The 16,279-nt window shown below is 39.0% G+C and overlaps 3 protein-coding genes across 3 annotated transcripts in view; 1 reads left to right on the top strand and 2 right to left on the bottom strand.

Annotated features, from left to right (window-relative positions):
- Positions 1-16,279, bottom strand: part of snx12 (sorting nexin 12) — a 108,584-nt gene that overhangs the window by 66,529 nt on the left and 25,776 nt on the right. The window lies entirely within an intron of this gene.
- rab38c (RAB38c, member of RAS oncogene family) lies at positions 2,575-7,923 on the bottom strand. The gene is made up of 4 exons (XM_020097231.2): positions 7,528-7,923; positions 6,522-6,652; positions 4,672-4,809; positions 2,575-3,130 (listed from the first exon to the last, which is right to left on the bottom strand). Exons 1-4 carry the CDS (start codon positions 7,718-7,720, stop codon positions 2,972-2,974), a joined length of 621 nt encoding a protein of 206 aa, XP_019952790.1. The 5' UTR covers positions 7,721-7,923; the 3' UTR covers positions 2,575-2,971.
- LOC109635823 (ras-related protein Rab-39B-like) lies at positions 8,994-16,229 on the top strand. The gene is made up of 4 exons (XM_020097230.2): positions 8,994-9,287; positions 10,246-10,479; positions 12,629-12,899; positions 13,264-16,229. Exons 2-4 carry the CDS (start codon positions 10,265-10,267, stop codon positions 13,417-13,419), a joined length of 642 nt encoding a protein of 213 aa, XP_019952789.1. The 5' UTR covers positions 8,994-9,287; positions 10,246-10,264; the 3' UTR covers positions 13,420-16,229.

Below are 16,279 nucleotides of genomic sequence, written 5' to 3'. Positions count from 1 at the left end.
ACCCTTAAAATCATTTTTGCGGGAATGTTCCAGTTTGATCCATTTGTTCTCACAACATTCCCAGGATGTGTCTAAATGACATGTCATGGTTTAGTAAATTCCATCAGGGAGCGTTCAGTAATGGTTCCCCTGCTTCATTTCAAAGACTTTGCAATGCTCTGGTCGCTCTCCAAGAACATTTCAGGGAACCTTTTCTGTTAGTAAATAGAAAATTGCTGAGAAACAGTATCACTGCAAAAATTAAAGGTTTAAAAAAACTCCAAATTTCAAGGTCAACTTAATCTCAAAATGACCTACAGTAAACTAATGATATTTTCTTCTGATAATCAACCATTCATAATTATTAAAACTTATTTTGTTCACTTTCATATTACAACTCACATCACTTAAACATTTAAAAAGTTTGTGTTTTAAATTAATTAGAGGCCAAATAACAAATAAAAGTTAACAAAATTAGATGAAGCAAAATACTTTGCTAAGTCTCAAAGGCCGTTAAATATTCTTTTATCGACTTTATCTAAAAGATTTGCTGAAATAATTCAAGCTTTTCTTCAAATTGCAAAAGATATGCACATATTGCCACAGCTCTGATTGTCATTACTGGATAAATAGACTTCACAATTCTGTTTTAGACATAAATCCCTCAGAGGGAAATTGCTTTTTTAGTATTTCTCACATATATATTGAAAGTAATAAATTATATTTTCCGAAGCCAATGCTATGTTTTCAAACTCTAAAACCCAAATATATTCACTTGACAATGATATAAAACAGGAAATCATCCAGTCAAGAGTGAGAAGCTGGACACAGGGAATGTGAAGCAGTAACACTTTGAAAAACAAGACTGAATGGATTCATGGATTCTATATGGAACCACACATACATTTTTATTGTATGTCGTTCGGTCCAAAGAGAAGGCAGTTACAAATGTGTTGCATTATAAGGCCGGGCTATTACACATCAAAGAGAGAAATAAAACATACAGCAGATGTCTAATTTGAAAACATGGAATATGAAATGACACTCGAGGCTGTTCTGTGATTTCTGAGCAGCACAGATCAGCTTCTTGACTGGAAATGAAAAAGAAAAGAAAACGTCTCGTACCAAAAAAACATCCAACAGTATGTCAGGTTTGCTGTGAAGTCATTTAACGATGTTCACATTCATTTTGGAATTTAGATGACGGCCACAGAGTGAAACTCCTCCAACGTTATATCATGAGAAGACTGAGTATGGCTGGAAGAACTAAGAGACTTGGTGAAGGGGTTGATACTTCATCAGTGCTGTTCTAATTAAAGGAATTCTCAATTTGCTAATAGCGTTTAGCTTTTATCAGCTAATTACATAGTTAATTTGATGGACATATCTGCTAAATTGCTTCTCCTCCATTATCTCCACATGTTTGTTTCTGACTGTGAAGGATTCCTGTGAGGTTTCTTCCTCTGCAGCATATAAAAAAATCAGTTAATGATCAGCGTGAATGAAAATGTCCTCACATATTTACAGGACAGTTATTGATGAACAGGATGCCTGCTCTTAATTCAGATGTCAAAATACGTCTGTGATCTTTAGCAGATAGATAGAATCCCCTTTGTAGTGACAGTTAACTACAGCCTAACTTTCTGAGTCCACACGTGGTCGCCAAGTCATTAGACAACATGCTTTTGTCCAAACAATGCTGGGTTTAAACCCAGAGGAACCGGTTAAACCAAGATTAGGAACTCGCCAAATAATTCAAGCACGAGGGGAGAAAATATGCAAACTGGGGCAGAGACTCAGAAGAGGAAGGGAGAAAATGTGTCAAAACAAATCTGAAGCCCTGATTGTGTCTCTTTGTGATCCTTCTGCGTCTCTATGGGGACGTTTTATCTCTTTGTTGTTGTTTTGCGTCTCTGTTTTTCATTTCTTGTTCATCTCATCTAATTGTCTGGAAATCAATCTCTTTATAGAGACATTTTGATATTAACAAGCAAATCATTTTTTTACTCAGGTAGAAGGGCAATGACATTTCATGTTTGGGGGCCGGGCAAATCAAATCGATTAGTTGCGTAGACTGATCAATTTATTAAGGAATCTATAATGTAATGAATGTGCAAAAGGTAAAAGCAATAAAATCAGTGCAAGATGGCAGCGCTCATATCCAGGATACTTTGGATAGCGAGTGTCGTCCGTCTTTACAGTCTGGTTTAAATTCAGCTTCTCGTGACATCATCACTACTGAAGTTTTGAGTCAACGGGTAAAAACATCTCAGGTCTTTGCTGAGTACAACCCTCACATTTGGATCTGTGTGTTTTAGTGCAGATAAACCACACTATGCATGGTCAGACATGATTTTAAAGATTTCATTTCTCTCACTCTGACGTGATAAAGATGGCATTAAGGTGGGCTGAGGTAAAGGTCAAAGAAAACAACAAGGCTGAATATTTCTGTGTGCACACACCAGATCAAAATGTCAAAATGTGGATTTTATGTAAGAGCTATAAAAACAACATCACCGGGAGCTGTCACTTCAGCCAAATGTCAGAGTCACAGTGTCAGATACATTCAAAGCAAGAAAAAGAAGGATGCAGAAACATATTTAACTCTGTGTGTATTAGAATTTCTTCTACAAATGTAGTGATTTAGAAAACATTGAGATATATAGCATATTTATAATTTTATATATAAATAAAATAAGACTCTACAAATTCTATGGTGGAAAAGGCAAGCAAACAATTTTTTTTCCATGGTTGTGAAATACATGTTTTGGTTTATGACAAAAATATAAAGAATCATTCCAGTTACATAAAACATGTTTAAACCTTAAACAAAGATTTTATGTCTGCAATTTCTTCAACACAATCTTTTGTGTGACAGATAACACGTTGGCTTGCAGAGTGAACACAGTCCCTGAGCTGCACGTATCTCTGTGGCTGTGGCCTCACAGCTGTTAACTCCTTTGGTTTTGGCGGTAACTCGAAAAAGGAGTCACTATTTCGAACATGACGAGCAGTTGAGGTGATCCTTTGTGGCGTTAGCGTATCCAGACAGGACGAGGGAGCCGGGATCTCGCTCTATCATCGTACTCTCCTCGATTTCCAGGATGTGCTTGATCAAGCAGCGGGCCGCCTCCTCGATGTTTGTGTTTTCCTGTGACGGGGTGAAAAAAACGCATGTAAAGAAATCCTGTACTTTCTTGCTCCTTCACTGCTCGGTGAAGGAAAATTAGTTCATCGGTCGAGTGTTTTAGTCCAAACTGAAATATCGTCCAACCTTCAGAAACATAGAGCGCAAATGTTACAATTTGTAATAAACTATTCAAATGATTTGACATTTCTATAACAGAAGCACAATGCTAATTCTCAAAAATTCCTAAAGCTGGGTTACATTATCCACAAGCTCCTGGGGTTTTGAGACCAAGTGAAGCTGTTGCACCAAAGGTTTGAGAGAAGGGATTTATTGCTTCAGAATGATCTATTCAAAGAGGATCATCCTGTTATTTTCCATTCCATATTTGTTTAACACCACATCATCAGAGAATTGATGGTTTATCTTAGTTTCCTCCCTCTGGAGCCTTTTGCTTTCCTCGGATGATCCCACGGCGGCCAGTTAAACAGTGAGTTTGTCGCAGTGAACTAATGTCACATTATGATTTCTGTGCTCTATGAGAATCCATAGTTCACACGGACTGTAGCTCCAATCAGAAAACTGTTGTTTCTGTGGTCACAATTATTTTTGGTCATTTCTTTTTTTTTTTTACACTGCCCACCAAACTAATTAGAAGCCGGGATGTCACACACTGTTCTGTGTGCTCCTCTGTCTGACCTGTGTGCTGAGCTCTCTCATGTTCACCAACCAACGCTGACGTCTCTGACTTGCACTCTGGTGTGTAACTCATTAGACGGGTTCACACCAGACTGCAGACGTTCCTCTAGTTCTCAAATAGTGTTTTCTTACTTTTAGTGTCAGCAGTGAAACACCCACAGGAAACTTCTCAATCATACTTACAGTACGTTTCTGCTGTAATAATAATAATAATAATAATAATAATAATAATCTTAAGGCTCTTGACATAATAAGGTAGAGCCTGTACAATATTACATAGAAACCCAACAAGTCTCTACTATATCGAAGTCAATGCAAAATATCACTATGGCATTGATTTAAATCACTTCTTTCCCTTGTGATTTGAATTTTTGGAACAATTCAAATCACATGGACAGAAATTCAGCTGCAGTAACTGATACATGTCCTTTCTCCCCTAACTGCCTCCTACGTCAAACGTCTCCTCTCTCCCCTCAGTAACTACCTCCTACGTCACACGTCTCATCTCTCCCCTAACTGCCTGTTACGTCACACGTCTCCCCTCTCCCCTCAGTAACTACCTCCTACGTCACACGTCTCATCTCTCCCCTAACTACCTCCTACGTCACATGTCTCCCCTCTCCCCTCAGTAACTACCTCTTACGTCAAACGTCTCCTCTCTCCCCTAACTGCCTCCTATGTCACACGTCTCCCCTCTCCCCTCAGTAACTGCCTCCTACGTCAAACGTCTCCTCTCTCCCCTAACTGCCTCCTACGTCACACGTCTCCCCTCTCCCCTCAGTATCTGCCTCCTACGTCACACGTCTCCCCTCTCCCCTCAGTATCTCACTAACTACCTCCTACGTCACACGTCTCCCCTCTTGTACCTTTGCCGAGGTCTCGAACCAGCTGACGAAGCCATTTTCCCTGCAGAAGGAGTCCAGTTTGGGCTGCTGGGGAGCCAGCTGGTCGGACTTGTTGGCCAAGAGCACAGCTGGAACTGGCCTCCCATTGTTTAGAGTCACCTTAAGAAAGAAGAGAGATGGGATACGTGATGGTTGTAGAAATCTGCAACTTCCTTACAGGCCAAACCATATGCAAATAAAATTGACCCTTGTCTTATCTGTCTGTAGGAATGTGTCAGTATACTCAAAAATGATTTGTGTGTGCAACATGCCTGAACGATCCTCACTGCTCTGAACGGCATCATTTGTAGATGTCATGAGAAGCCATCCGTCAAAGCCAGGGACCAGATGATAATCAAAAGGCTTACAGGCCATCTTTACTTGAAGGGATTTGTGGCATTGTGTGCTTAGAAAATGAAAAAAATCATTTGTTGACTTATTCAACAGGAACAGTGCTCCCTAATTGTACTGAGTTGCTAGTTTAAAAAAGTAAAACCTTCAGTTACTTGGAGGCAACATGCAGAACCAAGATGTGAAACCAACATTGACATGCTAGTTACTTCTGCTGCAGCTATAGCAACAAAGGCATGAGAGCTGCAGTGTTTCACAGAGGTGAACTGTATTCCTCTAAATTCTTAATAAGAATCATAAAGAACTAGAATTGCATTCAGTAGAGAGCACGCCTCTGCCAAGGCCAAACAAACCAACATAATGAGACACTGGTGAAATCATAACCTCATCGGCAAACACATCTCAATTTTTAAAAAACTTCAGGTCATCCAAATTACTAAGAAATAAATAGACAAAATAAGAAGAAAAGTTAGATTTAGTTGGCACAGCACTGACATCTGTCTTTGCAGAAACAGAGGAATTGTTAATAAATCTTTACCAGATCCCCCTCATGTCTGTGATGATTTTTTAGAAGAAGAAGAAGAGATACTTTATCGATCCCTCAAGAGGAAATTCTTTTATGTGGCTAGATATTCATCTGTCGATTACCCGTATATTCGTAAGTATTATTTATCACAAACAGAAATGATCATTTTGAACACATTGGGAGTTAAGTAAAACTAATTCCCTTTCATTTTTCCGAGGTTTGTCTGAGGGGAGGCCCACAGTCTCAGATTCAGGGGCTGCATTCTTCTGCGGCTGCATTTGAAGATTGATTAAATCACATCTAGGCTGTCCCTTTTCAAAGGCTCCTTCAAATGTGGCAGAGAAATCTAGCCTTCAATTCCAGAGCAACAAAAGATCCAAAAGAGTAGAACCCCTTTCAGTCCGTCCAAGATTCATTGTGATGACGAAGGTAACGAGCTATGTGTGTGGCTGACTGAGCTGCAGTAAGAGCAGCCGCTTTAAGCAGCTTACAACGCCATGGCAAGGGGCAGACAAGCAGCCAAATCTGCCGTCTCATTTCAGTTCTGGATTTGCAGTCTACTTGGTCAGAGAAGGCAAAGACGGAGGTGTAAACAAAGATGTGGCCTTTGTAGACTGAGTCCTTGGGATGCAGCCAGTAAATGGGACTAAACTGTGAAGTGGATGATGCATCACCAACCACTTTCAATACCAGTGCTTGAAGAAAAACATTTCTACTGTGCTTTCCTTTTCAGTAGAACTGCATCTTATATAACCATGAACATTATGCTTAGTTTTTATGAACATTATGAATGTAACCTTGACATGACAACATGTGCAGGTATGGATTTTATCTACACCTTTAAAAAAGGCGCAGAAAGACAGGGAGAGAAAAGGCCTCAGTTTGAGTCTCTCCACCAGATGTAGACCACAGGTGGGTCGACTGCTCTGTGGAGCTCACAGAGCTGTGATCTGACCTTTGAGTCCAGGTCGTCTTTCCACTTCAGCACAGCTTCGAACGTAGAGGCCCTCGATACGTCAAACACCACAAGTGCTCCGACTGCCTCCCGGTAATAGACACGAGTCATGTTCCCGTACCGCTCCTGTCCTGGGATGCATGACACACACACACACACACACACACACACACACACACACACACACACACACACACACACACACAGACATAATGCTGGATGTGAAGCTACCTTAAAGTTCCAGAAAATGAAATCAACTCACAACGTTCACTGCTGACAGGTATAACAGTGTATGTGTGTGTATGCTCTACAGTCGTTGCCGTCATGTGAGTGATATTATGACCATGGGTCACTTGAGTCACGGCCAGCCACAAGATCTACATTCCTCAACCAGACACGAAATGACAGGGAGGGACCCGTGCAGGAGTCCACTGGACTGACACACACTTTCACTGGGAGTTCACTCCGCTCACTTCATCTTCTCAGGTTTGGCCTGTGTTAGAGGGTCATTTCCATTTGTCCTGTATAGTGTCAAGATGATGAGGTGATTGCTGTGGAAATCACTTACATTAAACATGACTCTCAGGCATTTGCATGATAAACTGAGATATCTACCGGCACTGTCCAGTTTGTGCTCTTGTGTTTGTTCTTGTCACACGTGCTCTCCTTCCTAAATCGACTCTCATTTCCTTAAGTAGCTTTTGTTTTAAAGCTGACATGACATGTTTTAGAAGCTGCTGAAGCGGAGACACACACACCCACACATGGGTTTGCACAGCTGTTCTTTATTGACTGTGGACACCCTAACCAAAGCCTTATTCCTAACCTTAACCATGAAGAATCCATGCCTCTCTTTAACCAGGACCTCAGAGGTGATGTTTAGCCTCATTAGGATCAAGCTTGAGATCAGTGTTTATGTTGGAAATGAGTACACAAACAGACACACACATACACAGTTGTAAAAGTCACCTGATGTGTAATAAACCTGTGATAAAGTGTGACAGACCTGCAATGTCCCACAGCTGCAGCCGGATCACTGTGTCATTGTCCCACTGCAGCACCTTCAGGGCGAAGTCCACCCCGATGGTGGCTCTGTAGTGCTGGGAGAAGATCTGATGGACGTACCGCTTGATAATGGACGTCTTCCCGACCCCCAGGTCCCCGATGACCAAGACTTTGAACAACAGCTCCTGCTGCATGGCTGCAGCTCTGCAGGAAAACTTACCTCCTCAGTATAAAGAAGAAAACTTTGATGGTGAGTCAAAAAAACAATTTACTGAACTTAAAGTAAAGTCCTTGAAAATAGAAAAATATTATAAATAGTACATTTTCTTTTTTCTAAAATAAAATGAAGTGAACTCTGAAGTCCTCCTCTGTTCTCAGTCTGAAGCAGTTGACTCTGAGCAACTTCAATACAGCTGTTCATAGCAGCTGGTGCGTTCAAGTACTCATTGTAAACAAGAGATTCAGGCAGAAAGCTTCTCAGGATCTATACCACAATATACATTTACAGTCCAGTATTTAAAAATTAACAAAAGAAAAAATACAGAAGTGTTTTAGAAAAATACTCATGTAAAATGTAGTACCCTATGACACACAATTATTACATATACAATCAAGTGTATTTAGCATTTTCCTATCTAATTTGTTGCTGCGCTAATTAAAACATTAACTTTCAATATGGTTGTTATTAGATTATAATATTTGGTTACCAGTTAAGGATCAAGGATGTAGCATATTCTTATTATAAATAAATAAATAAATAAAAATTAGAACACACTTCAATCTAAAATCTATGGTTTGCAATATCAATAAGCATTAAATCAAAAATCAGTCATAGGCCAATGAAAATAAAATATTAAAATCACATAAAATGATTTGAAATTCATCATCTCTAAACTTTAAATACTAAGGCTAAAACAAAATGTTGTTTTTTCTTTTCCAGATGTTGAACTTTAAAACATTAACACATTAACATGGGTATTAACCCCACATTAATAGACAACATTTTAATTCAGTGTTCTTTCTATGGGTCCAAATCAAAACATATGTTCATCAAGGATCTTTAAGGTCAAAACCTTACGATAGTAAATATATTCTTAAGAGAAAATAGATTTTATTTAAATCTTCAGTGAGTTTAAATAGCCACAGTAAAATAGAATGAGTATTTATTTACTGTGTCTACATTTGTTTTTATCCTTTTATATAGAATTCATTGTTTTTGTTTCTTTGAAGTTTGAGGTTAAAGGGGGTTGGATGATTTAAAAAAAAAATCTAAATGAAGCTTAGAACAAACCAAAACATGTTTTATATGCCACCAACAAAGAAAGCACAACTTAAGAAAGCTGTCTGTCTTCCCACGCATCAAAAATAAACCCATGCTCGTGTGTTTTTGTTCCTGCAGTCTGTGAAGGCCTCACTTTGAGCTCGGCTGATGCTGCTGCGCCTCTGTGTGTTCAGTTACGGTAATGGTGCTGATGAGGGAGAGGAGGAGATGTGTGATGCTGCTGTTTGTGTCCTGCTGCCATTTCATCAGCACATCGTCACAGACACAGCAGCCGCTCTGCTCCATTTAACCATCATTCACTCTCCCAGCGGGACGATTCCACCTTAAAGATATTGACGACAGACAGGAGGGTTTCAAAATATGATGTAATATATGAGATTTCTCCAGAAGCAACGAACACAACTGGAGCATCATCTATTGAAAACACAACCATCGATATGGGGTTTGATTTTTAAACATACTGAGCCGATAACTTTATGGTAAGTCGTCATCTGCTGTTTGTATTATTGCAAATGATTCAAGTAAATAATAAACTCTTAAACTGACATCAACAGGGCAGGGCCTCGTCATTTGCTGTAAACTTATATCTTGTTGTGGCCGCAGCTGGAGGCCCTCTGTGAATCTCATATCAAACCAGCCGTCACTTTTCTACCTTCAAGGCCTCATTTGCTTTTTAACAACCTGTCTGCGACCCACATGGGGGATGACTGTGGCAGTGTGTTTACTGAGTAGTAGAGGAGTGGCCTCCCTCCTCCCGTCCGTCCCCTCAGATTATATCACTACTGTAAATCACATGCACACTGCTGAGAGGACCTGTTATTATCTTACTGTGATAATCTCAGTATTTTAAAATGTCTCTGGACAGCCTGTGGATTACCTGCACATTAATCTGTGACTCATCCAAATAGAAAACAGTGATTAAACACATCCCTTTTTTCACTGTTGCTTTAAGTCTTGGTAGAAGCTTTAAAGTGAATTAAATCCAAGCAGATTTATTTCACATGTTTCTATTTTCTCTACGTTGTGGTCTTATATATAATAATGTTTGACTTTGTGACAATCCTTACATTAATTTTTTACAATAACGTGGACACATGGTTTCCTGCTTCATGTGCGTAAAAGACATAAAAAGACAGTTAAAGGTGAACACCACGTTTATGTCGCATATTTCATAAAGGCCAAATATCTGCAGTGATTTTTGAGAGGTAATTTGTTTTCCTATGTCTCACTGCAATTAACTATATTCTATCAATAATATAAGAACATTCATTTTAAAAGGTGATGGTTTTTTGGTTGTTTCCATCCATTCCAATGTGAGAATTATGGTAAACTTTACATCTTTGGGTTTTGAACTGTTGCTTGGAAAAAATCAGATATTTTGATTTCCCAGTATGGAAAATATAGTGACTGAGTGATTCATTCTGAATTTTGCTACAGACTTTATTTCCCATGAGACATGGAGACGATATGGCTTTATCAGTTTCGCCTGATCGTCATCGGAGACTCCACAGTCGGCAAGTCATGTCTGATCCGCAGGTTCACCGAGGGCCGCTTCGCCCAGGTGTCAGACCCCACCGTGGGGGTGGACTTCTTCTCCAGGCTGGTGGAGATCGAGTCGGGCAAAAGGATCAAACTTCAGATCTGGGACACTGCAGGACAGGAGAGGTTCAGGTAAAGATCAAACTGCTGCTCTTATATCTATCATCTTTTCATCTATTATTTATCTATCAATCATATATCTCCTCATATATGTCTCTGTCTCCTCTCCCTGTCTCCGGCTCACTTGTCTCTCCGTGTCCTCTCCCTCTATCGCTAACTTCCCTCTCCACCTGTCATCTCTCTCATCTCTGTGTTCAGAGTCACGCTGTTGTTTACACAGATTTCATTGGCTGAGCAGCATCATGTGGGATGGCTTAACTCGCATGCAATTGAACTGTAAGGTCTGCTAAACAAGTACCGTAAAGACTAGGAAAGCTGTGCTGGTAAAAATTGAAGTGCCCCGTCAAAATGTAGAATCCCTCAGTAATTTATTGATTATTGGTCTGGGTCCGCATAGGACGGCGTCTGGGTCCGGACCTGGACCGCGGTCCGCCTGTTAGTGACCTGATAGATGATAGATTATATTATCTATCATCTATCATCTATTATCTTTTTATCTATTATTTATCTATCAATCATATATTCTTCTATCTATCTTCTATCTATCCTCCATCTTCTATCTATCTTCTATCTTCTTCTTTCTTCTTTCTTCTTTCTTCTTTCTTCTTTCTTCTTTCTTCTTTCTTCTATCTTCTATCTATCTTCTATCTATCTTCTATCTATCTACTGTATCTTCTCTCTTCTACCTTCTCTCTATCTTCTTCTATCTAACTATCTTCTATATATCTATCTTCTCTCTTCACTCTTCTATCTATCTTTCTTCTCTCTTCTATCTATCATCTATCTTCTATCTTCCATCTATCCTCTATCTTCTTTCTTCTATCTTTTTTCTATCTATCTATCCTCTATCTGTCTTCTATCTATCTATATTCTCTCTTCTATCTTTTTCTATCTTCTATCTATCTACTGTATCTTCTCTCTTCTACCTTCTTTCTATCTTCTTCTATCTATCTATCTTCTATCTATCCTCCATCTTCTATCTATCTTCTATCTATCTTCTATCTTCTATCTTCTATCTTCTATCTTCTATCTTCTATCTATCTTCTATCTTCTATCTATCTTCTATCTATCTTCTATCTATCTTCTTTCTTCTATCTTCTATCTTCTATCTATCTTCTATCTATCTTCTATCTATCTTCTATCTATCTTCTTTCTTCTATCTTCTATCTTCTATCTATCTTCTATCTTCTATCTATCTTCTATCTATCTTCTATCTATCTTCTATCTTATTCTATCATTCTTTTTTCTATCTTTTATCTTTTTTCTATCTATCTATCCTCTATCTGTCTTCTATCTTCTTTCTTCTATCTTCATTCTTCTATCTTTTTCTATCTATCTTCTATCTATCTTCTATCCATCTATATTCTCTCTTCTATCTTTTTCTATCTTCTTTCTTTTATCTATCTACTGTATCTTCTCTCTTCTACCTTCTTTCTATCTTCTTCTATCTATCTATCTTCTATCTATCTACTGTATCTTCTCTCTTCTACCTTCTCTCTATCTTCTTCTATCTATCTATCATCTATCTTCTATCTTCCATCTATCCTCTATCTTCTTTCTTCTATTTATCCTCCATCTTCTATATATCTTCTATCTATCTTCTATCTTCTTCTATTTATGTTCTATCTAGCTTCTATCTATCTTCTATATTCTTCTATCTATCTTCTATCTATCTTCTATATATCTTCTCTCTATCTTCTATCTATCTTCCATCTATCCTCCATCTTCTATCTATCTTCTATCTTCTTCTTTCTATCTTCTATCTATCTTCTATATATCTATCTTCTATCTTCTTCTATCATTCTTCTATCTATCTTCTATCTTTTTCTATCTATCTATCCTCTATCTGTCTTCTATCTTCTTCTATCTATCTTCTATTCTTTCTTCTATCTATCTATATTCTCTCTTCTATCTATCCTCTATCTTCTATCTTCTATCTATTTATCTTCTATCTATCTATTTTCTTTCTTCTTTCTTTCTATCTTCTCTCTATCCTATATCCTCTATCTTCTATCTTCTCTCTTCGCTCTTTTATCTATCTATCTTCTATCTTCTATCTATCTTCTTTCTTCTAGCTATCTTCTATCTTCTTCCATCTTCTATCTATTTTCTATCTATCTTCTATCTATTAATTCATTTATTCATTTATTTTTTCCTCCAGGTCTATCACCAGAGCCTACTACCGCAATTCAGTGGGCGGTCTCTTGCTCTTTGACATCACAAACCACAGATCCTTCCAAAATGTCCACAGCTGGCTGGAGGAGGCTCAGAGCCACGTGCAGCCTCACAGCATCATCTTCCTGCTGGTGGGTCACAAGTGTGACCTGGAGGCCCAGCGTCAGGTCACTCAGCAGGAGGCGGAGAAGCTGGCAGGAGCCTTTGGGCTGCGCTACGTGGAGACGTCAGCGCGGGATGCCACCAACGTGGAGAAGGTGCAACTCATGCACCACCACAATGTTTCAGGATTCACAGGTTTTCTATACAAGAAAGAAAGAGATTTTTACTATTGGAATTCAGTGCAACATAAACTAGAACAACTGTTTTTTCTTATGTAATTATTAATTATGCATTTAATTATTTGTTTAATGAAATATCCTCAAATAGCAAAAGAAAAAAGACATTTAGCAAATCCTGTTTTTTGGCATTTTTCCTTTAAAATCTTGATTGAAACTTTTATCAGTATCTATTGGAAATGATATAAATTCATTGTCTTGTCAATCGACTCCTCATCTTAGCTCCACATGTTTATATTTATGAGTTATCCGGGTGTCATTTTCCTTCCGGTCTTTCCTTCAGGCCTTTGTGGATCTGACGAGGGACATCTTTGACCTGGTGCGGAGCGGGGACATCAAGATCCAAGACGGCTGGGAGGGCGTCAAGAGCGGCTTTGTTCCCAACACCGTCCATTCCTCTGAGGAGGTCACCACAGGCAGCCGGCAGTGCCTCTGCTGATTTACCTGGCTGCAGCATGTGGGGGTGACGGGCGGTAAATACTTCATGTGGGCAGCGTCCCTGCTGCGTGAACATGTAACTTCTACACACAAGACATTGTTTTGTCTTTCAGTGCCTGTTTGTGGCTCTGTGCAAATGTGGGACCTTTTATTGATCCCCGAACAGGCGGAGAAGCACAGGAGACATCCTCCACCCCCTCCCTGTTCTGTGTGTGTGTGTGTTTGTGTGGCAGCATTAAAGCAACATTAGGTCACTTTTTAACCTTAAAATAGCAGCTTCAAAATAAGTTTGATGGTTCACTGAATGGAATAAAGAGAGTTGAGCCCCTTTCATTCCCACTCCTCATCTTTTCTGATCTTGCTCTATATAACTTAGGTGAGTGGGTGCGACTTCCTGTGAGAGGCGAGGGACTGACTTAAATTACAAGAATCAGGTTCAACAAGTTTAACCGTGAGGCTGAACTGTAGATCATTAGCCTTCTTTCCATCCTCTGCGTAGGTTTTGTCCGTATTTATGTGTGTCTTTTGAAAGCTTAGAGATGAAAGAGAAGCACCACTGGGAATCCTCCGGGGGCAGTGCAGCCAATGGCCCAAGCAAGACAGCTATATGACACGAGGATGAAAGTTTTTGAGGAGAATCTTTGCGACACAACAAGTTGATGTTATTTCACCCAGTTACATAGATAAACTTTACAAGTCAGCCTCTTTACATTATCACAACCTCCTCCACCATCGCCATGTTTGTTGCCGTAGTCTCTCGCCTCTGTGCTGCCCTCTATTGCTCAACAAGCCATGCCAACATAAAGCACATGAGGAATATGGGCGGTGACAGTTACATCGTTGGTATCACGCAGCATGAAGAAGCCTAGAAGTCATTAAAAACCAGCGTTTATCCCCAATATTCAGTGAGAAAACTTAAAATATGCAGAATTCTGAACAGAGTTTGTTGGATTTGTAACAGAGGCAGCTGTTCTAGGTCAGGAAGCCGAGGATCATGGGTAATATGGACCGTTTACTTGAGTAGAGCTACACATTCAGTGCTCTTTATGAAAATCACTTCATAACCTTGGACTTGACAGAATGAATCACCACTTGTGGCTGCAGAGGGCGCTGTTGCTCAGTAAAAGATACACAGTGTTGCTTTAACCCTCAGCTCTTTCCAACACTCAGACCTTGTACAGATTGTGTCCAGTGAGACAGAGGAGACAGGAAGAGATCTTCACCGACTGTACTGCACTAAAAATCCAAGTGGCTTAATACGATAACGAAAGTGAAATCAAATCGAACCAAAGCTTGAGATGTTGTCATGTCTGTTTGTGTGAATGCTGGAGAACAAGTTTTCACTGTGAGAATTGTTCTGTCTGCTGAGAAGGAACAAAACTGTGGCTGCTTATACTGATGACTACTGGACCACGGCACAGAATTCAATGGTTAATACCAAATACATGTTTACTGCTCTGTGGTGGTGAGAACCATAGACTGTTTATAAAGATAGACGACGTGTGTTCACCTCCTCTCACTATCCAGAAATGAAGCTAAAATATCCCAGATACGAACGCTTCGATATCAAGATTTTGCAGATAGACGCACTGGACCAATCGTGAGATCATTCTCAACTGTCAATTGTAACTTTACACCCCATTTTTATTGCATTAAATAAATTCAAACCAAAGTTACTGGAATAACAAACACTTGAACAAACGTTGGTGTGATTAACGACCTGAAATGACTCAAACCATCTTTGAGAAATAAATTTGAGTTTTTAGTTTGGTACATGTTCCATCTGCTAACACGGAGGAGGTGGACACCAGACGGTGATGTCGTCCGTCTTTATATACAGTCTATGATGAGAACAGGTACGATATAATAACCTTAAAGCCTTTTGTATGGAAGCCCAGTGTGTTCAATTAAAATGAACATAAAACACATGAATAAACATGAGAATAGATTGTGAATAAAAAAATAAAATAAACAAATCATGTCACAGGACTAATGAAGAAAAAACAATTTCTTCATTTTTTCTGAATTCATCCTGTGACAACATTAAAATGGGGCTTTATAAACAAAGATAGTAGCAATAGAAAGAATACAGTTTTTTGTCTGATTTATACAGTTTATAATGTTATACCTGCAATTAATTATTGAATATGACGTATTTATTTGTGTAACATTGAACAGTTTGAGGCCCCATATTTCATGAGTCTGAACACGACGCCTTCTCTTCTATGCCTCCAATCCATTTATACAAATTCAGTGTGTCCATATATATAATCAGTGCATGCCTCCATTTTAACAGAAATTTTCCAAAGACAGAAAATAATTTTTATTTTTGATATAATGTAAATAACCATTTCACTCTGGACAGAAAGAGCAGAATGAATAAAGTGTCTCCATCTGTTGCTTAGGGATGAGAAACAATCTGAAAATGAAAATGAATATTTGAAGTGGACAGTTGCACAAAGTTCAGCTCTGACCAACGACATTAATACTGATTACTTCACTTCACGGTTTAGAAGCACTATTTATTCTGACTGTGCGGAGGACGAGTCTCTTTGGAGTGCCTTTTGGAGGAACGATGCCAGAGCACACACACTTAACTTCCTGTCCACACATTCAAACATACAACTGTGTGTTCATCTTGTGAATATAAACTGAAAGGAGGCAGCAAACATGCTGAGTTCACATCACACAACCTGTAAATAATTGATCTGAAACCAAACCCCTGACATAGTCGACTGTTCCATGTTGCTGTGACATCAAGTGTCCTCAATAATTAACGTCTGGAAACATAAATAAAAATTTGTGCAAAGATTGCTTCTTTTTTTCATCATTTAATTGACTTTCAGTTGGATGATGCTGTT

The sequence above is a fragment of the Paralichthys olivaceus genome, chromosome 15 (genome assembly GCF_024713975.1).
Source record: "Paralichthys olivaceus isolate ysfri-2021 chromosome 15, ASM2471397v2, whole genome shotgun sequence".
NCBI lineage: Eukaryota > Metazoa > Chordata > Actinopteri > Pleuronectiformes > Paralichthyidae > Paralichthys > Paralichthys olivaceus.
This window is presented reverse-complemented; position numbering and strand designations above follow the sequence as displayed.

Coding starts and splice junctions, on each gene's coding strand:
- rab38c (XM_020097231.2), bottom strand. CDS start 7,720: ATGCAGCAGGAGCTGTTGTTCAAAGTCTTGGTCATCGGGGACCTGGGG. Junction 6,653..7,527: donor GCAGCTGTGGGACATTGCAG/GTCTGTCACACT, acceptor CATGCATCCCAG/GACAGGAGCGGTACGGGAAC. Junction 3,131..4,671: donor GGTTCGAGACCTCGGCAAAG/GTACAAGAGGGG, acceptor ACCCCGTCACAG/GAAAACACAAACATCGAGGA.
- LOC109635823 (XM_020097230.2), top strand. CDS start 10,265: ATGGAGACGATATGGCTTTATCAGTTTCGCCTGATCGTCATCGGAGAC. Junction 10,480..12,628: donor GCAGGACAGGAGAGGTTCAG/GTAAAGATCAAA, acceptor TTTTTCCTCCAG/GTCTATCACCAGAGCCTACT. Junction 12,900..13,263: donor ATGCCACCAACGTGGAGAAG/GTGCAACTCATG, acceptor TCTTTCCTTCAG/GCCTTTGTGGATCTGACGAG.